The 26,446-nt window shown below is 39.3% G+C and overlaps 1 protein-coding gene across 1 annotated transcript; it reads right to left on the bottom strand.

Annotated features, from left to right (window-relative positions):
* Positions 1–6,128: 6,128 nt before the first annotated feature.
* On the bottom strand, positions 6,129–26,186 carry ikzf2 (IKAROS family zinc finger 2; the record flags this gene model as incomplete). The annotated part of the gene is made up of 8 exons (XM_079276697.1): positions 26,075–26,186; positions 24,613–24,648; positions 19,787–19,888; positions 12,607–12,792; positions 11,485–11,652; positions 8,387–8,524; positions 7,619–7,750; positions 6,129–6,949 (listed from the first exon to the last, which is right to left on the bottom strand). The coding sequence occupies exons 2-8, from the start codon at positions 24,638–24,640 to the stop codon at positions 6,129–6,131; spliced, it is 1,575 nt and encodes a 524-aa protein (XP_079132823.1). The 5' UTR covers positions 24,641–24,648; positions 26,075–26,186.
* Positions 26,187–26,446: the final 260 nt, after the last annotated feature.

The following is a 26,446-nucleotide window of genomic DNA, read 5'->3' as shown; positions in this document are numbered from 1 at the left end:
TGGAGAATGTCAAGACTTCTTCAAACTAGGAACTACTTTGAACCTTTCATACTGACCATACTGGTATTCCGGCAGGTGCATGTGCCATCATCCTCACTGACGGGGTCAAAAACATGACATTGAGTCAACGGTTCATTTTTCAGATCTCAGAGCCCAGACTGAAATAATAAGAATCAGGACATTATTATTGTATGAAACAATAGATCACCTTTTATTTCACACTTAACACTTAAGCTGTGAATTACTAATAACTTGGCTGACAGCCAGCTGCTAACTTATTTCAAAAAATGTTCTTATGCTAAGAGCAAGGTACTTCATTACCTACAATGCATTCCTTGATAATCTTAAGTAAAGACTGTCTTTAACATGGTGGGTATTTAATTACAGTACATCAAATCATCAAGCTGAACCAGCAGCTGCAGTAGACATGAGGGATTTTAAATGAAATGGTGATTTAGCCCGAAGCGGGAGGAAGAACATGCATTACTCTGATGGTTGACCCTCCCCCAAAGAGTAATGCCATGCCTCCATACCATGAAAAAAATTGATTAACAATTGGATTTTTTCTTCTCCTCAGTGAAGATAACACTAGCACGCAGCGTTCAATTAACCTTACAAAATCCCTTTGCATTCTCCCAAAACGTAAGCTTTAAGATCAACATTTTTTATTAAAGAACATTAAAAACGGTTCAAAATGAATGCAATTATCTTTTTTTTTCTCATTTAGTTGTCAAAATATTTAGTTTTTTCCATTATAAGTGCAATGTGTGAGAAAAAGGCGTTCTGTCAGAAGAGCACCACAGTGAGGGCAGGTGTATCACCCCTGTTTTGAAAATATGAGTCAAACAGAGATATGATCTAGATGGGAACAAACAATCAACTGACAGCAAGGTAAATAGATCTGAAGATGAAAAGATACAGTTTGGGGTCTGTTCAGGCTTTACACTTCTCAGTTTTGCTACCGCCTTCATGCAGCTTTGATTTTGTGTGTGTGTGTGTGTGTGTGTGCAATAGACAGATTAAAGAACTAAGGGGGTGAAGAAGACTGCTCTGACATTTAGAGGCTTCAACAGGCTCCAGCGCCCACCTGCTCATAGACAAAGACTGAAGAGGAACAAACAACAGTCATTACATTGCAAACTAAGGCAAGGCACTGAGGCTGTACAGTATGGGCTAGAAACTGTTCTTTACATTGTGAAAGACAATTTCATGGACAGAACGATGTATTTGGCAACCAGCTCCCTCCGATTTGCTTGACACTAGAATGGAAGCTACCAATTGCTGACATTGTGTTTTATATATTTTCATTTAAAGGCAATAAATGACGCAGCATTTAGATTAGATCCTGATGAGCCGGTGGCACCTTGTATGGGAGCCCCCGTCCATCAGTGAATGTGTGTGAATGGGTGAATGCTGACATGTAGAGCACTGTCCATTTGACATTTCCATGATTAATGACCAGGGAAATAGCCTATTGAGGTTTCCATGGACAATTTGCCAAAAAACGAGATCTCACATTCTGTTTGTCATTTATAAAAAGTGGCACTGCATTTTTGTCTCACAATAAAATAGTTTAATTGCATGTAAGGATACAGTCTGCATGTTTTGAAGAAAGCAAATATTTCTGACAATAGGCAAAGCAGTAAAACCATATCTTTAATAGAGAGAAACCCATGCCTTAAAAATATACATTGTATTCTTCACAGCAATGTGTCTTCATGTTATGTCACTGATGTTGAATCATCTAACTTCTGATTTAAGTCATGAGGGTTGACCAACAATTTCAATTACTGTGCATCTTTTTGATAAATAAATCACATATTTTAGGACATAAAAATACACAACCTATGCAAATACCTGAGAGCCCTCACATCAGAAACTTGTTATCCATATCAGAGACGATCAATCGGCGGCACGTGTTTCTGGATAATTTCAGTATTCAGTGCCAAAATATACTCCTTCCATATATTATTTCTTATAAAATACAATTCACCTGAACCCTGTCTTCTACATTTTTGTAAACATTTTTAAACTTAAAAAAACACACACAAAAGATCACAAAAGTATTTGCATTATTAACATTTCAGCAGAAAAATAGACATTTTGCACACACATCTTCAAAGTGTACAAAAACAACCCCGCAATCAGAAACAAGAGCAATGATCTTGATTTTCAAGTAAACTCCTCACTCACAAGGAGGGCTGACAGAAGACCCTTTTTCTTACTTTTTAAATTCATATGGCTGCTTCATTTACATATTGTGTAAGGCTGTCCTCGTTACAACATTACCACGAGAACAACAAATAAATACTTCTGTGGCCCAATGTCTTACCAAATGTAACCCGGAGAAGATATTAGAACTGAGAAAATAACTTTTCATTTGAACATCCTGTTTTATGTTATGCCCTATTCAAGTTAAATTAGTTCTGGTCTGTTTGTTTGTATTCTTCTGAAGAGGATTAAGGAAGTAAATCAGGCTAACATTAATTTACATTTGATCATAGGGTTAATAAAAAGGATATGTTGTTTTAGGAGGACAGATAAGGCTTCAGACAATGTAGGAATGCTATAGTTGAGGAATGTATGGAGTCATTATCAGAGCTGTGAGGTATAAACAATTTCCAGGGCCAATACTTTACAGACAGTATAGGATTTTGGCCCAGCTGGACAGAAGCGGCATGTAAACAGAGAAGAAGCTGCCTTTTGATCACAAGTAGATATTAAACATAGAAAAGTAAATCACTGAGTTTGACCTTACAGAATAATCAACTGTTTAAAATGCTGACTAGAGTGAAATTAGTAATGCCAGACGTCATGTGGGTATTGTTACAAAATTAAAATGTTCATCAGACAGCATAGAAAGAATTTGCCATGTGTATCTCCACGATTGTATTTTCGGAGAAAAGACCAACATGTCAATGTTTTGTTCATCTGCCAATGATTGTTTCATATTCTATCTACACGTAAAAAGAAAAAAAAGAAGAAGAAAAAGCAATGTTGTTTTTTAGTCAGGAAGTGGACGTAAAGTGCAGGGCCAACTGTACAAAGCACAGTCTGTGACCTTTCACAGGGAGAGACAGTACTGTAACTATGCAAGCGCTGCAGCTCGCCTTACTGATCGAGATGTGTTATCCTTCAACACACTGCAGATGATGGACAAGGGATTTGGTGCTGGAGACTTGCTAATCTCTTACTCGCCATTTACATGTTGTGCTTTTTATGTCAGAGCAGCCTTACAGTGGAATGCTACAGTTTTGGAGATGCCTTCAGAGTAAAACTATATGGTAACCACACACATTTTCATGCTTCATGAGGTTATACATGAATGTCGCAACATTTAAGCAAAAAAAAATCAGCAGGACAAATGCCCACCATTCACTTTCCTCTATTCCCTCAGTTCCCTGGATGCAGTACATTTTAGGCGTTCAGCTCCTAATTAAGTTGCTCGGCGCAAAATGTTAAGGTTCAAAGGACGAAGCACATCAAAAACAGCTGTGCAGAGTTTGCAAATTTTCCCTGTCTTTGTCATGACCTACAAATAGGGTGAAAGCTGGCATTCAAGCAGACACATAAGCATGTATTCACTGTGCTAGAAAACAGCACCAATAATGCAGACCCTATATGACCCTACCCCAAAAAAAGCACAGCAATTATATATACATCCACGCAGCCATCCAGCCTAAAGCAGAAAGTGGCTTAGATCAAAAAGAGAAGCCTAAAAGCAGTAAAGTATCTTTAGCCTCCTTTATCTCTTTGGTATCCATTGCCATAAAGCATCATTGAATGTCAGAATGGCAACAGGTTAAGTCATCAAAATGAAAACAGCTACCACCCTCTGTCAATGTGTAAGTCTGCCAGTTTCAAACAAACTATAATACTCGTTAAGGAATCTGTGTGCTCAAACTGCAAGAAACACAACTCATGAGTCACCAGGATCGAATAATTTTGTATAAGAACAGTCAGGGAAACATGTAAGTGGCCAGCTATTTGTGCGAAATATGCATTAGCTTAGCAGACGAGAGAAAAACATTTACCTTTTTAGGGCCACCGGGCTGATAAATACCATGAGGCTATGCATTGTTTACTTCCTTGTTGTCCTTTCATTGTAACTTTGCTTCATAATCAATAGTTTTACCTTGTAAGTGCAAACTGAACAGAGGCTGATTACCGGTACTGTGGAGAGTAACAAGTCCAAATACAAGCAACAAATGCAGTTTCATGAGATAGAAAAATATAGATTTACAAATGTATATGACAATCGATTAGAATGAACTCTAAATGCATTATATTTAAACTTGGGTTGGAAATGCTTCTTATGCAGATGATTGTAATATGTTTGTAATTTGTTTCCCTATCTGCATGTGGATTTGATTACACATAGCCATTTTTAAAATGCGGAGTATTTTTGATATATTTATAGAATAAACTAGTATTATACAGTTTTTTCCAAATAGTTTGGATTTTTGACTTTTAAAATTACAAAACATACAAGTCAGCCACAGGAAGTTGGTGGTCTTCTTTCTCTGTTCTGGTAGTGGTATGGAAGTGCTTTACCAGCCCCTGATAATTGTAAAACGAGTAGTGTAAGTAAACACTAAGCAATTGACAGTCTAAAACATTGATAGGATTTTGTGAGAGGATTATAGGCTACTTAGCTAGCTAGCTTCACTAGCATTGGTGTTTAGCATAGCTGGTCCACTACTCAAGTGTAGCAAAGACAAAAAACAGCCCTTTTATTCTTTATAACTGCAGTTAAAGTGTATTAAAGAACGCTATCACATTGGCTGAATCTTACAAAGGGGTTGTTAAGAGGTAGTTTTCTGTTATCAGCAGGCTACGTAGCCTTTTAGCATTAGCTTTTGGGTGTCGTCTGATTTTGTTTTAAACTTCACCAGCTTCACGAATTAGGTATTAATTAAAGGAACATGAATTGTTTTAAATGCATTCTATATATGTAACATTTATTTGCATGTGTTAGTGGGTTGGAAAATGCATTTGTGATTAGCCTACCGCCATGTACAATGTGTGATATGCATCTGTAAATCTATTTTGTATTTGTGTTTATTGACACATTCAATACACTCGTATTAACATTTCTCTTCATGGATTCATAGCCTACAAGTTCCCTTCACATTTATTTACAGTACTAAAAGTCTCAATTAAATGCATTTGTTATTGTATCCATTATTGGGGGTCCACAGTAAAGTCTAAAGTAAGCTTAATTTCTACAAATGTGGGATGTAATCTATGTATGCTAATCCATTGAAACTATGCAAATACACACAGCAATACTAAACCACAACCTAATTCTGAAGATGATGGCAAGACTGGTCAAATGTCTACAGCTGCAGATACGGTAGATAGCCTACAATCAGAGACAACCACACCACTGGCAATCAAGTCCAAATGGACATCAAGTTGCTTGCAGCTAGAACATACAGCACCAGTTGACCATGACAATATGTGTACCATCATTTTTCATCGGAAAAACAAGCATTATTAGGCCTTGGCAATATAAACAAGAAAGAAAAAGAAAACTGCATGGATCCTGTGTGATATGCCACACTAAGTGGGCCAGTTATATACATACTCTTATTATGACCATGACATAAATCATGAATTATTTAATTAACTTAGAGAATATCTGAAGTCTTTACCTCTTCAGTGTTAAATATGACATTGTATTTGGTTGTACTGCATTTGTATGCATTCTTTACTTCTTAAGAGTGGAAACATTTTACTGTAACAAAACCACGATGACAGGGCAAGCACAACAGGAGACCTTCCCAAATAAGACTAAAATGAAAAACTAGTTTAAGTAGTTTGACAGCTGCTCTGTTAAACAATTCATGAACATTTTGCGAGAAAAAAAAACAACTCACCTTCCTTCTTCTTTATTAATCTCAATTAAATATGTAGAAAATATGTCTTTGGCCCATACCTTCATATGATTGTTCAACTGTCCAGAGTCACATAATTAGCTTAAAATAAGTATCTGCTATGATTGTGCTACACTTGTCTACAGTGCCCTTCAACTGTGCAGTCTCAGATACCTGAGGGTAAGGACGGACATCACGCTTTTGCTCCTTTCCTTCCTTTTGTCTTTCCCTAAATTCCCACCCATCCTTTTACTGGATGGTGTGTTCACCACGGACTATGTGAGAGGAGAACTCATAGCTGTCTTTGCTGCGGTGACCACAGATGTTGCACTCCAATGGATCTCTGTATCCGTGGCAACCCATGTGGATGGTGTACATGACATGGTCCAGGAAGAGCACCCGGCAGTGCTCGCACTGGTAGGCCCGTAACTCCTGGCCCTCTCGTCCAAACACCCGAACCCCATCCTGGCTCACAGGCTTCTCTGTGGCCACTCGCATTATCCCAGTCCCCATTCCTGCAACACTTCTAGGTAACGCTTCTGTCACCCGGTCACCTGAATAGCCCACCGCTGGACTGGCTCGAGACCTGAGGCCAGGAATGGGGTTGCTCCCATGGTGTCCCTGCCTCTCACGAGGGCTGCTGCGAGCTGAGTCAGCAGAGTCAACTCCACTGTTGTTGGGAGATTCTTCTTGCCCTGCATGGTGCAGCTTGCCCAGCCTGGATAAGGCAGTTGGGCCATTTGTGGTTGGATGGCTGGGGAAGTCATGGGGCTGAAGGGGCGGAAGATGATGAGGTTTCAGCGTGTCACAGTTTCCTGGATGATCTGTTCGTTGGCCCAATGGCAGGGCATGGTGGAATAGGGGGTTGACCATAGGCACCCCTTCAGGCATAGAGAGAGGGGGACCCGGATGATGGAGCATGGGCCGAAGAGTTTCCGATCCCAGGTATGTGATGGCATTGCTGATGGCCTGGTCCATCATGTGGGCCGACATCAGTTCCGCCTGCTTCTCATACTTAAGGCCCATCTCATAGCCGAGTTCAGGGTATCTGTAGCATCCCATCTTTTCACCTGCATGAAATAGTGGCACTATGAATGTGTGGAAATGAAAATATTTATCAAGATTATGCCAATTTCATAATGCAAGATACAAAACATAATAAATATGAATGCATTAGCTTAAGAGGAGGGCCACACTCTTGCTATTAGCTACAAACAAGAGCGAACAAAAAATGTGGACAAACATATGAGCACGGCTTGACTTCACGAAATGTCCTTTCCAGTCAGTCAAAGTTGTATCTTGCTGATATTTCAGGATTTCTTTTTCATATTTTCAACTTGATATTCTGTTTGTACAAATCTGATGAGGTGGAAAACCCCATCCATCTAGTACTGCACTGTTTAACCCCTCCTGAACAGGGATGCGGTGAGCTGTTTTCTCTCGATAAGAGCAATGACAAAGTTACAGGTGTACCTAACCACAGAGAGAAAAACATTTCCTTGCCTCTCAGTCAACTGCTTGCTCTAGCTTGCATGATCTCTTTTTTTAATAGTGCGGCAAATAAAAACCGAATTCTGAGAAACTAAATCTGAGCACATAGGGCAGTTCATAGACAGACAATGGAGGAGTTGAAATGTAATAACGTCAAATAAAACTGCATCAGGCTGATCCTCATGGACACTCCACACAGACTAAAGTAGAGAAAGACATTATTTGACTGGCTTTATTTCAATACCCACCCACAAATTTCTGAGGCGTGGTGCTCTTCCTCTTGCCCACGTTGCTGAGCAGTCTTTCAATGACAGGTGGCCGATCAAAGGTAGCCATGGTGTTGGGTTCCGCCATGGGCCTTGGGTCTTTAGGGATCTCACCTTAAAGGTTTGAGAAGGGAAGGGGGTTAGAAAAGGCAAGAATATATTTAGGTGTTCAGTTAAACAGAAAAATAACATTGTTAAATCGCGAAATCACTTTTCTTGGGAGGTGAAAACAAAAAGAAAATCTGAATTTTGCTTTCAAATTTATTTTTTAATCACAGCCTGAAATTTAATCTTAACCTCTTGCCCCATAAACCTTCCTCAGGAAATGTTATTTCTGTCACTCAATAGTATTAAAAGAATTAATGATTGAATGAATTAAATATAAATGCAGTTATGTAATTATTAATACATTATGAAATCTGTATGAATGTATGAACATATAATTAAAAGTTGAAAGAAAAAGAAACATTGAGCTGATAATAAAATAAACAGCCAGACAACTTTCTGTAAAGAATTGTACGAATGTGTGCTTCATATCAGCCTTTTCAAATTTCAATCCACTTCTACAGAGATGTTTTCCATACTGGACCAATTGGTTTGATTCCAACAAATAAAAAAATCATACGTAAACTTCACAGTGTATATGTTATTACAGAGTTCTCCTGTGAGATCCACCTTTTTTTGTACTGATTCCATTACAATTTCGGCCACCTTCATTTTGATGGTTACAGCTTTAGTAAAACAATTTACCTGTGTAAGGGCCAGCGTTGGCGCTCGGATCCAAGCCGATACCCTGCAGGTAACTATGGCAGCGCTCTTTATGTTCCTCCAGAGAAGTGCGCTGTTTGTAGCTCCGCCCACAGAAGTTACACTTGTGTGGTTTGCCAACTAAAAGTGAGGACATTCAAGAGGAAGCATATTAATTTCATTCATTGCTACAGACAGAGAGAGTGGGTAGCGTCCAATGAGATAATGCAATCTGCTGCAGTGTTTGGGCGGTGCGTAGTAGTAAATACTGTATCAGTAGTACAAGCAAACCAAATGCGAGCCTCTGACATCATGGAGGTTCCACTACTAGTGTGAGGATTCCACACAACTGTCACCAGACACAAAGACATGCTGTGGGGGAAAAAGATAGTTGCACCATGAAGTCTGCGCTTCAAGATGCTTTAGTCTCAGAAACACACAACTAACTCCCACTGCCGAATGATGAGTGAGATTCATTGTGCTATTTCTATTTCAATTTCAATTCTTCCTTCCAACCTTGACAAGTGGAAAGACGAAGACATATCCAATCTATCTCAGGCCATCAGCCCATCTATCCTTTCATCCATCCATCTTGCTGTATCGCTTAATAAATGGATCAATATATACAGTGTATATATATATATATAAACATATATTAACAATTATAAGGGCATATAGTTATGAGTTGACAGGACAGCCTATATATGTGCCAATAGATGTTAAGGTCACCAGTGTCCTCATCTTTGTATAATTGAACTACAGTACATGAGCTGTTTGGACACTAAGGTAAAAGTTGTATTAAAAATGTGTAAAACCTTCATTCCAAATAGCTCTACCAAAGTGAAAACCCTGCACAAGCAGACACTGCTGACGATATAGTTTTTTGTACTGTATGTATTCTCAAAACTAACATAATGACTCAGAAAGGGACTGAGCGAACTGGAGGCTCAGCATACCGATGTGACCCACCACCATTAGCCATGCGGCGTAGTAAGACATTCACTGAGACAATGGTGACAGCTATTTACTTGAAAAAGATCCAGTGCTCTTGTCACTGTGAGAACAGAGAAACCAAACATGTTTCAGTCTGAGGCACAGAGACTGTAACCCACACTCACACACGCACACATTTAGACATAGGTGATAGTTCACACGTGAACATGAGTACCCTTTCTCCCACAGAAAGGAATTGGAGTTTTTTTGTTGCACATTATATGTTTTACAAGAAGACAAGTTACTCAGAAATTAATATTCCTTCAGCTGTAAATGTTACATTGTCTTCCAAGAACTACTTCTTGATGATTTGTGTGAGGGAAATAAAACCCACTGGTTGCAGAATGACATCTTGCATCAGCAGACACTGTTCTCTTCAGTGAATCGTGTGGAATGACAATAGGTTTTCTGCTGCATCAGTCATTCAGGACTCAGTGGTCTATGAATGACACTGTATCGGCAAAACTCATTGTTCATTGTAATTTCTTTTTTTCTGAGTATGAACAGATACAAAAAGTGGTGGCTAATGACAAAAAGTTTCCATATTATTAAAGCGTGGGTTGGTGTACCTGCAAAGTCATTGCAGTAATATTCATTTTGGCTGGTGAAGGAGTAGGCAGTATTCAATCAAGTATCACTTCCATGTTCTTGGTAGCTCAAATCGACACACTCTCTCACTCACGCACACACACAACATAGACTTCATTACTTTTTCATATTTATATAACCACCCACACACAACCTTGCGCAGATGTTGGATGGACTTGAAGAATCCACCTTTCAGACGCTAAACTTATTCATGCAAATGGTCCACACTGTGCACTCGGACTCACTTGACTGATTGCTTTTGGCTGATAAACGGGAGCTCAAATATAAATCTCCTGTACAACGAAATGATACATTCTTTGCCTCTCAAGCATTTGCTGAATAATGACTCTACCAATGCACTATGCCTCAATGGATAATGTCGTTCTCCAACATTTAACCTGGCCTTAGGGATAGCAGCCAAATCTGACACACTTTTGTCTTACCCCTCTTTCTCTCTTCTGACTCTCACTCTTGTCTTACATTTTTCCTTTCGGGTCTCTTTCAATGCTGTATTCCCTCTTTTGGCTACAGCTGTTTTTTCCAACACCAGGTTGCCAGGTGTACTACACAGACTGGTGTCACTGTATGTTAGAGAACGTCCTGACAGCACAACTTGGCAACATCAAATTCCTCACATTACCCACTGAATGACCTGAAGAAGGCAAGTGTAACTTAGTACTCAAATTTTTACAGGAATAAGGGGTTAGGGGATGTGACAAACAAATTCGGCTGAACAATAAAGGAAGTGAAAGTAGGAAAAGGGTCATAGTTGATGGCGGACGACAGGTGTGGAGCTATAGATCTTAGGAAATGGATAAAAGCTTCTGAGTAACAACTGGGACAAAGATTACAGACACGCAAACACAAAAAATATGGCCACATACACATAGATGCGCACCCAAACACACGTAGCCTCTATCTTAAAAGAGAACTGTGTACGAGTAACCCCCATGGGGGCATCACAGGCAGCAATGACAGCATTATCTGACCTTGATTTCAAAGGTGCAAAAGAGGGGAGAGCATATCCTCTCTGATAGGAAAGTGGGTTACAGTTGAGAGCGACTGCCAGCCCTCCCCATGTGTTTCTCAACAGACAGATAGTTTCCTCCCTAGCAAGTCAAGCAACTAAGGAACAGCATGTCCTTGATACCTAACCACAAAACACTCACGCTGTCTATAACATGCTCATAATAAAAATAAAAATCATTGCAGCAGATACGAGACACTAAGTCGCCAACCAGCATGTATGGCCACTATAGCTCTGTTAGTTCTTATATTAGAGTCTCAGTTACACAAAGCTTATCAGCTGAGGAAGACTGGGGTAATTAGGTACAGGTAACACAAGCATGACATTCAAAACTAAATAATTTATCTTTTAAAATAAAGATCGTATATCCCAACATTTAGAGCATTTCTTTTTTTTTTTCCAGATCTCTGAATCACTTTCGATAAAAGTCTCTTCTGGGTAACAGAAGTGGATGAGTAAAAAGGAAAAAGAAGAGGGCGAGGAGAAGTCTTACCAGCATGAGTGCGCAAATGCCCGCTGAGGGCATCGCGCCGCCGGCAGGCGTAGCTGCAGAAGGGGCATTTGAAGGGTTTTTCACCTGTATGCAGTTTGACGTGTCTTAGCAGGTTTCCCTTCTGGGTGAATAAGACGCCACACTGGTTGCACTGGAACGGCCTGTCACCTGATAGAGGCAAGCACAGGAAGTCAATACCACACATTGTGGATCATGGTTTTGGAAAGTATCAACAACCCTGTAAGCGGTTTCTAACTGAACTAATTTACCTTTTTTTGTTTTTGTGACTGACAATTGACTTTGTCTTTCCATGTGCTGGAACCACAAAGCACTCATGATAAATGAGCTAAAGTAAACTGTCCTATTCTGTAACTTTTGTTGGACTGTTTTAAATTAGATTAAACTATTATTACTCGAACCAAAATACATTAAATGATTATCTGAAATGATTAAAACTAATGTAATTGAGATTTAATTGAACTTGAACATGTTTTCTTCATTCCAAAGACATGCATATCAGGTGAAGTGGGTATGCTGCAGATATCTAACTGTATAAAATAAAAAAGGAGCTGGTACTGCATTTACTTGTGTACATTTCAACAGTAAATGCAATATTTTCCAGAATAATGAATGTAGATGTGTGCTTGTCTATCTCTCCTGAACAGTCTTGTGGACTTTATATCATGTGAAATGATACAGTTCAGTACACACTTCTGATTTGCCATTGAATCACAACGACTGTCCGCTGTTCTGTTGGCAAATCTTTTGATCTGCAGCGAGTTGGAAAAGAGAAATATGATCCTAACGCTGTGACAACCAGATCAGCCATGGCGTCAGTTGGAACAGGTTGCGGGAGATTCCAAGGATATTTTCCCTGATAATAGTTCCAAGTCTAAGCTATTGTCCTTCAACAAACAAACGAAAAAGAAAAAAACCAAGCAGAAAGCACTCTCTACCCACTGTCGAGGAAAACAAATAATGTGTGACTCACCCTGAAGGTGGGGAACAAACACCGCCCAGATTTTAATTATAAAAAAAGACATATCCTTTGTGGATTGTCAATACCTAAAAATGTACCAGGTAGCGTCTTTAAATGGCATTTGTAAATGTAATTATTGTTACCGTGTGTTTGTCGACTGCCTAAATCAGCTGTCACGTTTGTCTCAGATAATCCATCTTGTACATTGCTCGGGCTGTCAGTCATGGATTCTTCCAATGCTACTCCTTCCTCCCCTGTTTGGCTTATTTCTGCTGGGCTTCTGTTGTCAGCCTCCTCCGCTGTTTCTTCCTCCTGTTTAATTTTCAGTTCTGTAAGATAGAACAACAGCAATCCTGAGATGCACAAACATGACAGCGTCAAACGTAGATACTGCAGGTTTCATGGGAGTGCCATAAAAGAACCTCTACCACAAGAATGCCCTAAAGCAACAATGAATCATTTATCAATGTAGTCTTGGTTGGCCTTTGGTTGCATGACTTGGTCAAGCATGAGGAGATTACACCAAAAAGGTTCCGTGTTTATTTGGAATGGATGGATTGACCTAGGTTAGGTTATAAGAGAGGCTGTCTACATCCCAAGGGTAGAGCGTGTGGCTAGAGTTGAGATTAGGGAGAGTATCCTCTGTTGAAATGATTTAAACTGTAAAGGTCTGAAGTGAACTGTGCTGGTAGCAGGATGGACTGGTTTGGCTAGAAGTATAATGATCTGCAATGGACATAAATAATGACTTAAGACGGATAGCTGTGTGAAATAACATAATTTAAACGAGTATGGAGTGGGCATCCAATTTAGCAACTCAACTCGTAGGCAGCATTAGGATTGACTGACACATTGAGAAGAGAGAAAATGAGTGAGAGAGGAAGAGGAACAGGCTGGTCTGGTTCTTGGCTGTCCCTGGGGAGAAAAGGGAGTGTCAGAGGCCCTGTAGCTTAGAACACATGACGAGCAATGGGAGACTGACTGGAGGACAAGGGCAACAGATTGTATAATTGTGTGTGGGTGGCTGTGGAGGTAAACTATTCACCACCTGCAGTCTCTACTTATCACCGGCAATTAGTAATACTTGTGCACAAAAATAATTACCCAGAAGATAGAACACGCACACACACACACTCACAGCTACACCTAGTTTCATCCACCTACACTCCCGGTGACTCTTGTCCCAATAATCACCTGGATTGTACACATTGTATACACGTCAGTCAACCAGAAAATCTGTTTCAAAATATTCAACCAAACAATTGATTATTATTATTATTATATCATTATTTTACCATGCACAAACCACATGAGCTATATATAGAATCAAATAATGTTTGTCATATTTACAGTTGCTTGTGCTTGCCTTGTTTAGTCTTTGAACATTGTCACAACAATATTAAAACCATGTGCATGCTTATAACAAGGATTACGCTGCTTTTGTTTTTTGAATTATACTTTTTTATAAAGCACCCTAAAACCAACTTTTGATTCTGGGCCATATAGTAAAGCTTAACTTGAATTGATCCTCTTTTGTAGAATTGACTTTGTTCACACTACAGCTGTGACAAAAGATTTCCAAGAATCATACTCGGTAATAAGACATCCTCCAAAAATCAAATCTTGGCCTTGTTAATGGGTTGACAGTGGATGTGAAAGGGGCTTTAGGCATATTGCAGAAAGAAACGTTTCAACATCATCCAAGCAAAACTTACTTATCCTGGTGATCCTGTTTTGGGATTTAGTGGGGCAATAATCACAGTGTGAGCATATGACGTTTTACTAAAGCCTCCCATCAGACTGCTTCCATCAACTGCCCCTTCAGGTTTTGGAACTGTATCCACTCTCTCCGAGGCTAGTAAACGAAATTTAGATATTCAGGCAACATTTCCCTTTTTACAGGTTATCGAGAGAAATCTCCACAAAGCAAGTGCATTCTTTAAACAGATCCTGTGTGTTTCCAATGCCCAAGTTTGTACAAAAGAAACACTTTTTCCAATACCCACATCGCTATCAAGCCTTCGACAGCTGTATCCTGGCAACACGGAGCAGACCTGAACGTCCTTGCTATTCAGCTCCTTGTATCTTTACATCTGTCTCTCCAGGGTGGCAGAGTGAAATGCATTGAGTGGTCAGATGAGGATACACTCGACGGTTGCTACGACAAAAGCAGCAATGAAAATAATGACGCTAAATAATGTTTTTCTACCCCTCTCTACAGCACAGAGTGTGTGAATTATCTGAGTTTCCCATAATCCACAGAAAATCAGGGGAAAAGATCACAATTGATTGGGAGGTTAACTGAAAGCAACACATCATTAAGAAAAATGAATTATGTCACATTTACCACCCAAACTGTCATCTGGCTCAAAGGATGTAATTCTACTCCTCTACCTTTTATCACCAGAAAGTGCACACATCCCGGACAATCGCTGCACAACCTGTGTTTGACACTAATATTTGACAGCGCTCCATGCATATTTTCAGCAGATGATATCATGTAGCCCTTCTTTTGTAACCAAACTTCAAATGGCAAATCATGTTGGGCAACTTCCAGAATGACAAACGTTCTTATCAGTGAAGGGTATCTCCCTGTGAAACCATGGCCCAGCTTGCCTCCCTGTATCTTTAAACTTGTGGTGAACAAGCTTCCCTTTTTCTCCCACAGTTGCCCCGTCTCACATAGTTTCCCCTTTTCTTACTTTGCTACTTCACAGTGACATTGCTGGAGCTAATCTGAGGCATCACATCAATACACTGAAAGGAATCCGGCAACATTTCTGGGTAACTGCTATACAGCACAACATGTGTGATATTGTCATTTTTGAACAAAAGTTCTGAAGCTGTGTGGAAAGTACTGCTATTATAACAAGTATCCATCTTTATCCTATTACTTTTTTGTGTGTTTGTGGATTTCTGTGTTTGTGGGTTTGTGTGTCCAATACCCTTCAAACATGCTCCAAACTAAGTTCAGGGGGCTGGCTTTTGCATAGTTTGTTATTTGTGTTTTTTTTATCATTTAATTTCACTTTTAATGTTACATAAACACTTGCAGTGGAACTACTGTCCCTGTTCTACATTTTCAACCATACACAAAGTGGCTACTCCTCTACCGGAATCTATCAACAATATATCAGAAGAAGAGGACAACGACAAAAGTAGTTTACAGCATGCCAAGAAAGAAAACACTGCCTGCAATTTGCCCGGTAGTGAATCTCCAGAGACGGAGGCTAAGAATCCTGCTGTATTTTATTTATTTTCAATTTGCCGTTAGCATGCTAACAAAGTAGCCAGATAGCAGCATTCGTGTTTCTTCACTTCTTATTATTTATGCTTTCCTATCAAACCTTGCATCTACCTTCACAGTCATCTAATATAAATGTAAAACATGGATAAGAAACTGCTTTGTGTCTCTCATTTCAAACAACTATCTGACTTTTGAGCTGAGCACTGTGAGGACAATCGACAGAGAATGATCATTGGAGCTGCAAGAGGCCACAGGTAATGAATTACTCATACCTTACCATTGCTCCTTTCATGCATAGTGTCAACTACAGGCATTACAATCTAGTGAGTGCATCATGTATTGAAAAAAAGTCCTGTTTTAAGTGTATTGCCTCTTTCAATGCATGGTGTCCACTGTACTCGTCACATACTCATTCAAATGGAGTTTTTAAAAATAGCAATTAACACTAACTGCCCGCAACCAACATGTGGCCCCCGGTACATATATCTAATTGTTAGGTCAACACTGTACTGTAAGTCAGCAATAGAAAATATCAGATGGCCAAGACAGAAGGAGAGAAACTTCAGCAGGGCCTGGACAGCTCCACAAGAAGTCACAAATTCAGTTTAGTTTCATATACCTCAGATGGACTGATAACGCTGGGCGTAAGATAATAGGTATAAGATGCTTATTAAAATCATTAAATGACAACAAGACTCTATAAATCTTAATACTGGCATTTTAAACCCATTTGTGCTAGATTAAAAGACATTAAGCACATAAGAAAGAGTTTATAGACTGCTTTAAACTGTTAATAATGTCGTAATGAGTTCCGGCAGCAGATACTGTTTGTAGTCGAGTCGGAAGGACTTTTTTTTCTGGTCAGAGCATTTGATTTATGGACTGCTATCTGGATGTAATGACAACAACTATTACAAAGAAATAGAAGCAACTATGCCTTTTGCAGGGGAACGCAACTAAACTAAGGGGAACTAAAGCAAAAACAATGCCTTATTAATGGCAATAAAAAAAAGAAAGTTTTAAAAAGTTTTTTTTCTGTCTTCCTCTGATATAGCTTGGGACAATTTGCAGCGAAGGGCTAAGGACTCAGCCTTAGTACATGGGTTCGCCCACTCTACCCCCAGCTCTGGACTTAGGACTTGCCCAACATGGATTGCAACAACGGCTCCATCTCCAGAGCTGCAATCCGACCCCCCCTCCCGGCAAAGAAGTCTACTAGCAGCAGGGAGGCACTGCGGGGTGCGCTAGCAAGAAAGTTCTTGTCCCATTTGTTGACTGAACAGTAACAACTCTAATTCAGCCAGTCATAACCCCAGCGCCGGGAATCTGATCCCGGACCGCCCTGATTCCCCGCCGGATCAGCAAACTTTCCGGCTAAGCAGTCCCCCAGCGTCCTAGGAGTGAGGCTGAGTAACCAATTCTAATGTTGTGGTCTGGATCTGTGAGATAACCATGAAACATTCATTTGAATGTAACAGATGACAATAAAAAAGAGCTATGAAATAAATTTGACATTAGGAAATAAAAGTCCCCTGAAATAAATAAATACAGTCCTTTGTAAAATGTCGTTTTAAAAAGATAAAAATATATTTATTTGATTATTGAACTTTATTGACACACATTTGTATATTTATATTTACAGTTATGTATATATTTATTGTCTTATTTATTCATTTTATTGGCATATTTATGTATTTATTTGATACTGAATGAAATGGAATTCCATAACATGCATGTTCTATAAAACAAAGCATTTAAGGGGGCTTTTGAAAATAATTGCAGTTATGAGCACAATTAAGGAAATTATGTTGTTAAAGACAAATATTCTACAAATATGTTACAATTGCATCGTTTGTTGTTGATGTGATTAGTGATATTTAAAAATTGTGAATTCAGAACGTCTGTTACAATGTACTATTTACCTCAAAGTTGGTAGGGATGCTAGCTTCAGCATTGGCAATCCCATCCGGAAGGTTCCCGGACACCAAGCCATATTCATTTTCACATATTGGCAGCCCTCTACACGCATCATCTGGATGCCCTTGCAAAAGCAACCAGATACAGGACATGTGATCTATTTTTCACCACAGTGAAAGACCAGACGATGGTAACACCATTGAGTAGAATGGCTTCATCTTTGACAGCAGATGGGTCGTTCCTTAAAACCCGTGTCCTATATAAGTGTGACATCAATGTTGAATTTGTTGGCTCCTTCCATGCCGTTGTACCTCTACAGGTATGCCCATGAGTAAGTTGACATCGGCACTGTAACCATTGAGAGCAGGGATGAGATATTCATCTTCATCAGTGACGGGTTGATTGACACTCACTGGAGAGCAACACAATAACATGTCCAGGACAGGTTGCCTGCAGTGGTCAATCTTGCTATCCACATAGAAGGCCAGCATCATTTTGCGTTCAGAGAAGGCCCTCCACAGGAGGTCCCGGCTGTAGCCAAAAACACGACATTACTTCGCTTCTCCAAACTCAACGGGAGAGACCCTGAGGCAATACAATTACTTTACATGGAGATTCCACATGATGTCGTGCATGAAGATAGATTCTATTTAAAATTGCTCCATGTCAGAAGCCCACAAAGCTTTGAGGACCTCAAGATGTATGAGGCCACAAACTATAAGCTTTTCAAAGAGACAGCTCTAGCCATGGGCTTGCTTGAGGGCGATGGAAAGTAGATTACTGCTATGCAGGATGTCTAGACTCTAGAGCATCACATCCTCAAAGCAAGTCTGAGAAACCTTCACGATCATTGTCCACTCCACTTGCACCCTCAAGGATCTTGGACCAGCTTAGTGGAGAATTCGTCCACAAATAGATGCCATTACCAATAGAACTCACAGAGGAGAAAAAGCTGACAAAACTCTTCATGTCTGAAAGATTCAACAAATAGGAACAATGAAAAGTACAATTATTTAGTCATAAGCTGAATAACACACAGATGGAACAGGGTAGTTTATCTATCAAGCTGGGCGTTCACCAAAGGAGGATAAAATCACAAAACAGTTCATTCTGAGCTGACTTGCCAGCTACAGAAAGACCTTTGCTTTTAAGGTAATTGCAGCTAAGATCAGGGTTTGCAATCTTACAATATACACAATATAAAATATTATTCTTACTGCACAATAATAATAAGTGAGAGTTGTTTGTACTTTTTTATTTATGTGCATGCCCCTTTTGTCACAATCCTTGGAGGTTTGCCTTTTGCACGATATATTTATAAGGGGTTAGGCCAACAGTATTATTTAGTTGATTGCAACAATGACGAAATATGCTTGTCAGAGACCTTTTCTTCCATGACTAAGACAAAACGATGATGGGACAGCACTGACGTCAAACACTATTGGTTATGATAATAAAAACTAATAAATAATAATTGAAAAAAATGTATTTTGAAAAATAAAAACCTTACCAAACCTTATTTTTATTTTCATCACCTTAGTCATCTTTGAAGAATGATCAAAGTGTTTATCGAATACTACTTTTATTTAAGATGCCCATACAAAGCTGCATTCTTAATCACTCAACCTGCACTTTATTCCTAATTTATCTTTGTTTTTTTGGAGTATGGTATTTGGATGGCATTTATGTGATTGTATGCTTCGCAGCTTGCCCCTCATTCACTCACCAACACACACACCGTGGCGGATGAGCCGCCGGCTGTTGAGAGCCATTGAGAGGCAATAAAAATGCTCCCAATATCGGATCTTGCACCTTTAAATGTTCTCTGATGATGTATTTGGAAAAAATATTGGAAATAAACCCATTTATTGTTTTCTAATGCCCCCTTTTGATATTTAAATCCAATGCTTTATACTTATCTGCCACAATGATATGTTTTGAGCTGAAATAATTGAAATTGAGGACATAAGCAAATATTGATATATGGTCAATTTTGATAACTTCATCAATTAATCAGATAATCAATAAATAAATACATAGATTAAGAATAGTAATTGATTGACAGCCTTGGTATATTTGTTTAAACGAGAACTAGTGTGTGTGCATACTGTGGTTCTCGGCAGACAGCAGAAACGTGTATCTATTGATTGAGCACTCACCACTTGGGGAATTAGGAACCTGAGGTACTGTCCGTCCATTCGGTGTTGACGCGTCCGCCAACATTCTTGAGTTCTCCTTACCGGGAGAGCATTGGCCGTTACCTGGGAGACAAGCAGAAACACAGCAATCGACATTGTCCTGTACAATACTGTAGTTGCACAACACATACAATACAAGGCAGTTACAGTATGTGAACAAAAATCTTTGAGGTTTTTAATATTAGATATGCAACTATGTAATGATTAGGGTTTTAAAGGCAAATAATAAATAATAATAATAATAATAAATAATAAAAATAAAAGGTGGTCAAGCGAGAAACTAAGAGTAAAAATTCAGTATTTTGAAGATCATTTTTTAGAGGATGAGATTCTTACAGATTGTGATGATAAACTCCACACCTAACCTGAAGAAAAATCCTGGTCCATTCACTTCAATACAAATAAAAGTACATCAAAAGTCTTCCTAAACAAATAGTTAGAATGCTATACTGTAGCCTTTTGTATAGTAATTACTTCTCAGAATAAAAATGATTAATTTCATCCTACCCTCAGATGTCCTTCAAAGCCAAACCCGAATGATAACTTTGGAGGTCTCCATATAGAATGCACAAGGCAACTAACTAAACTATCTATCTGTACCTATGGGATCCTAATGTCCAGCAAATGTGGATCAGATTGCATCCTCTCAGCAGTCTGTGCAGAACCCAGGCTATGGATAGCCCTGTGTCCTGTGTCCTGTGTGGTTTGAGGGAGAGCAAACCAATCCCTTATCCCCTTACACCCCGGGCCCGTCAGGGTCACTAGAACAATACAGTGGCAACAGGCAAACACTCCTGCTGACCCAGGTGTCAGATCCCGTAGGAAACAAAGTGAGCCTGCATTTACCACCAGCACAATGTTTTTCCTCAAGTATACTGACCGCTGTGAAAAAGTGGAAAGTATCCAATCCAAGGACATCAGACTGCCTCATGCTATTTTAATTGTTGTAGCAATAGTAATGGTTGAGGGAAGTTTTAGCTCAAATCAAAGGAAAGTGTTGCATCTGAGACCGCTACAACGATGGCCTTGTTACAATTTGTCGGTGCTGAACGTGTCTGCAACGATCTCGGTGCTGAACGTGTCTGCAACGATCCCTTAATACATGAAAAAGAAATATGTGTCAGATCTCCAATTGCTGTGTCAGCTCTTCTTAGTTTGACAACCTCCTCTATGGTATTGTTACATTGTAGTGGGGCATACTGGGAGACGTTGTGCATGACACAATCCCTGGGCCTGGGCTCGGGTTGCACAGGTTGGGGTTGGAGGAAATCTCAGATGACCGACACTGGTTCTCCCTTGGCAATGCTGTCCTGGAGACAGGAGTGGCCCAGATTTGTCATGAAGGATTTTCCATTACTTTAGCAGATGCTGACAATTACCTGGCAGCACTGTGGCTAGGTTGTGACAAGGCTAAGCTAATAGCATTGGGCTGCCTGGGTTCAAATGCTAAAATAAGAACCCTCCTTTAAAGATCTGAAAAAGGTCCAATGTGTAATATCGGGCAAACTGCTCCAAACAAACAGGGGGCAGCCTTTCACCTCTACTACAGTAGAGGTGTAATGCTGTCACTACAGTGACTCACTATCACTTCCCAAGGTACAAGTGGTATAACAAGACAGAATAGGCCTTTGCAACACAATACAGAGACGTTTTCTGACATATCAACACAAAAGGCTCTTCACATTCTATTGAGAATGTTAGTTCATTCTTTAAAGTCGTAAACCAAAAATCTGACCTGATCTTACACATTGCACCTTTGCAAAGAATAAATGGGTCAAGGTAAATTGCTGTATTCAAAAAGGTATCAACTTAATGATGTTTTAATGCGCAATGCTGTCAATATGATGTATTTTTTAATGAACAAAGAATAACGTTAAATAAAGACGTTCCTCATCAAAGGTCAAGTGTCCTGGTCTTTAGGGCAATCACTGGCAAACAAAGGAAGAAGTCACACCTGTATTAAGTCTGTCCGTTGCTTACGATGGTCAAATACACAGCTAGGGAAGAAAATGGAATCTAACAAGGGTCAATGCAATTTCTGATCTTACAAGTTATTCAAAAGAAAGCACAAGCACTTATAAATGGTATATAGGTTCAGGAAACGTATGCAATGGCAAAGAAAACATAGATCAAGCTCCATCAATAAATAAAATACACAGAAAATGGCTCATAATGTTGAGCTGGGTAAGGAACTGAAACTAACTAAGAGATTGCTTTTGAGTTACGTGGCCCTCCATTCTGACCTGCTGGTGGCTACACAGTGTATCGGAGCTGGTTTTTCCTGTCAAACCCCGAACCCTCCTTCAGACAAACATTCATAACACTCAGACATGCACACACAAACACACACACAAACACACACACAAACACACACACACACACACACACACCGCTGACAAAATAAATGTAATTCGATTTTTCTGATTTGCATTGAGGTCATAAATCATACTTACTCTCACACACGCACGCACATCATCATCATCATCTCACACATATGTGGCACAACCTGCAACACCCCCTTTGTATCCACAATACTGTCTCACTCACGCTAACAATGCCGTCTTAGTAACTGTAACCGTTGACTTCACTGGCTGAAATAACAGTCGCAAGCAAATTTTATGAGATGAAACAAATTAATGTAATCAATGACAATGTTAATGTCTTCGGTCAAACTAAAGTTGAAACTTATTGGCTGCTGTCTAGCTCTTCGCCTACAAGTAAACTATTTAGGTTTAGTCAAAGATGGCTGGAAAGATTAATATAAACACTATTCACTTACTGTATGAGGAATATGTTACATGAAACAGATTAGAAAATGAGTAATATGCTTCAGGCAGTTTGAAAGTAGATAGGAGATTTTGTTGTTTTTACTGTAAGATGATACTGGACAGTTTCCCTCAAATTATTGTGCATTACCTCCGGTAAATGTGATTTGTTTCGCTGATGAACTGAAATTGAACTGGACTCAAATGATGATTTGTTAAAATGTGATATGGTTCAATATAACAGTAGTCTGGTAAGAGGACAACTCGTACAGTTTCACCATTTCTGTCCGTTATCACTGGCTTTATTAATAACACAGGTCTGGAAATGTTTCACCTTACCATGATAATTAAATTGAATTAAAGTTAATTCAATTTCAATCAAACTTTTCTGTTTAATATGAATGGCTGACAGCAGGAACTGTAGACAGAGACATTGGATCAGCCCAATAATCCATATTGGACCAAACTAACATTGTATTGTCAAGTATTGTCAGTCAGACATTAAGCTAGTATACAGTGTGAAAGTAATCAGTGACCAAGTGGACATCTACATACAGAACTTGGTAAATGGACTTGCATTTATACAGAGCCTTTCTAGTCTGCCAACCACTCAAAACGCTGCCCACCACATGTTAACATCCACCCAATCATTCATACACTGGTGGCAGAGTCTGCAATCAATCTCAACTAATGCACATTCAGCGCACTCACACACCGATGGCAATTTGGGGTTCAGTGTCTTGCCCAAGGACACTTCGGTTCACTATCTCGACCAAGGACACTTTGAGTAACAACTCTAGCCACTGTGCATTTAAGGACACCATGTTTTGTCAGAGCAACAGCAAGGCTGCTCTGGTTTTTCAGAAATTGTACCGTCCCTTGTTCTTGATGTTCTGTACAATGCTGTAAACAGGTATTCAGGATTTGAAACCACAAATATTGTCAGTCACATACAATTGTATCACTGTCAGACTGTATGCATCATACTACTATTCTGAGTCACAGATACTATATCCTTGCTTACTTATAGACGACAGTGTATATATGTGAATAGCATCCAATCTCCCACAACACTGTGCAGACAGTAAGCTAGTGATGTACGTAGCGAACGTGTGGTGTGGCTGTACATGTGGCCGCTCAGCTCATAAGCGAGTATATGTGTGTGTTCTATGATGGTGAGTAGAATAAGTTTGCATGTAAGAGGGGATGGTAGGATTTAGTGTAGCAGGGTACAGTATAGTGTGTTGGAGAGTACAGTGGTGCAAGATTATGATGACGTGTGTCACAACAGCACTCAGCATCGTGCCTTGCTAATGTGTTGAACGCAGTCAAATACATGGGAGCGATGGAGACGCAAACGGCTGCGTTCCACAAAAATGTGTTTTCCGCAGTTTTATGCAAACGGAACATACTATTATTTGGTCCGAACGTATCAGAACGGACAGATAGAGGATAGAACAGATAGATTTACACCACCACCCTTACCCCACCTGCAAAGTGTTCCTATAAGCGTAAACCCCTAATGGAGACCTAAAATCCCCACTGATGTCATAAACAACATGCTACCTGTTTTTTGTTTTGCTTTTTTAACACAAAAGCAAAAACACAAGGGGGCAGGGAAGAGATAGAGAGATATATTCAAGAGACCTGCCCAAAGGAAACCAGAAAAGGGTAAATGGAGCACCACAAAGCACGTATCCCGTATCTGCTGCATTCAACAGGATGTTGGTAATGCATCGTTTTCTCTACCATTAAGGGGTGAACAGGAAAAAGCCTGCACTAGGGGAAATCCCTTGAAATGTTTATGGTCTTGCGATTGCAAAAAAATAGTCAGATTTTGTAACAGCACAGTCAGTGAATAATGTCAAAGTCACAATAACACAAAAACACACAAACGTAGTCGTCGTCTTTATTGTCACCGGTGCAACAAAACACATTCCGATACACTGCATGAACTAAGAGTATATGTTAATAAATGTTAGTGTACATTGAAGGTAGAATGGAAGCAATATGAGGACTTACTAGCACAGTAGCCATCGGGAGCCTCCATTTCAAGTGCTGCAGGGAATAAAAAGAAAAATGATGGCAACATTTACATTTCTGTAACATAGAGGTTTTGTTTGCATAATGTTAAAATATTTTGTTATCTTTATTCTTAATTTGTCCAAACCAAATGTGTGTATCTTAAAAGCTGTGCAGCCAGAAATCTGTGTCATTATAATTGCATGCAACAATGATCAGAGTTCACCTTGAACACGTATCCATGCAAACACCATGAACCTGTGGACTATTAATTCGTTTTAAAGCATAATAATAGCCAAATTCAAAGCTGTCTAGCAGCTTCATTTGCATGGAGTCCAGTGCAGGGGTGCATTACAACAGAGACTCTGGTCTGTGCAGTTTTCGTATTAGAGAAGTAGTCATGTATATTTATAAAGCTACCCCATATGAACTATTTTAATTGTGGCAACAGCAACTTTTTTGTTTCATTTTCTTTATTAAAAAAAAAAATGTTGACGTTAAATTAAAGCTGGCACGGTCGCCCCATTTTCTGCATTTTACAAAATGATATACCACGTAAGAGACCCAACTCAGAAATGATGCGATTGATTATTTAAGCTGTTGTCTTCTTATTCAAAACAGGAGAGGAATACACATCAATGTAATCATTCACTACAGTGACACAGTAATCTGTCAGCTGTATCGCTTCAAATATGTTTGCAAATATTAGACCGACCAAGCAACACAATAAATAACATTATGTTAAAAAGAAACACGAGGCATTCAACTTGAAAAATTGATATTTTTTTAACTAAATATTTCTGGGCATGTCAATAATGCATGGTGTTAACAGGCTTCTTTGATTTTTATGAATTGCAAAATAAAGTTTAGGTCCATCTGTATCCCTGGACCCATTGGTGTTGCTGTGTGTAACATGTTTTAAAGTCAACACATACAAAGTAAGTGTGTTGATCATTATTATTTGTAATAGCATTGCATCAGAGAGAAGTGTAGTACATTTATATTGTATTATTTAAATATGGAGTCAGATCACACAGCAAAGGTGTATGGTGCCACAGCACAACCCCTGTCATTAAAAGAAAAAAAAAGAAAAAGCATCGGTGTCATTGCAGATTTTCTTTTGGCCTATAGGCCCAAAGCAGAATGCCCAACATCCTTAGTCAGCTTTATTGGATGTGACTATTTGCAGTTTACTGTATAACAATGAGGATGGTAATCTGACTGGTAGCCAGCAACAGTTTCCTTATTGATCTGAGCTCTTCATTTGGCCTCCCTCTGTATCTATGGAGGGAACTTTGGCCACTTTACAGTCACAGAAAGTTGGAAAAACCTTTTGTTTTACATTCTTGCTATTTCTTAAGCTTCAAGTAAAAGTGTATACCCGAAAGCAAAACCAGAAAGTAGCATGCATTATATATATATATATAAATATATTTTTAAAAAGGTGTATTCATATAATTACCTTCAAGCGTCTCCCCTGTGCAAACTTAGTTGGTAATTTCAGTAAAGGACGAGGGAGGGGTGGTAAATTGTCTCCACCTCCCTTTAATGAAACAAAAAAAGGCAAAAATGATCTATTTCGTCCAGTGATCTCTCGTATGACAAACTTTCTTTCACGCCAGCATGTTTCAACAACGATTACACTCCAATGATATCTGATAATGAATCTGAGCAGATTCAGAAAAAGGCAGAGAAAGTTAAGGAGGAGCACATCTACCGTTTCCTACACTGTGACTGTTGCTGCCTCAAAGCCTCTTCTGCGCGCGTCCCGTCGAGTTTTCCACTTGAAAAGTTAACAACGACACCGTCTCATCGAGCCCTGCACCCGCATGAT

The sequence above is a fragment of the Melanostigma gelatinosum genome, assembly GCF_949748355.1.
Source record: "Melanostigma gelatinosum genome assembly, chromosome: 10".
In the NCBI taxonomy this organism is placed as follows: domain Eukaryota; kingdom Metazoa; phylum Chordata; class Actinopteri; order Perciformes; family Zoarcidae; genus Melanostigma; species Melanostigma gelatinosum.
The sequence above is the reverse complement of the archived record's forward strand: the minus strand, read 5'-3'. Positions and strand labels throughout refer to the sequence as shown.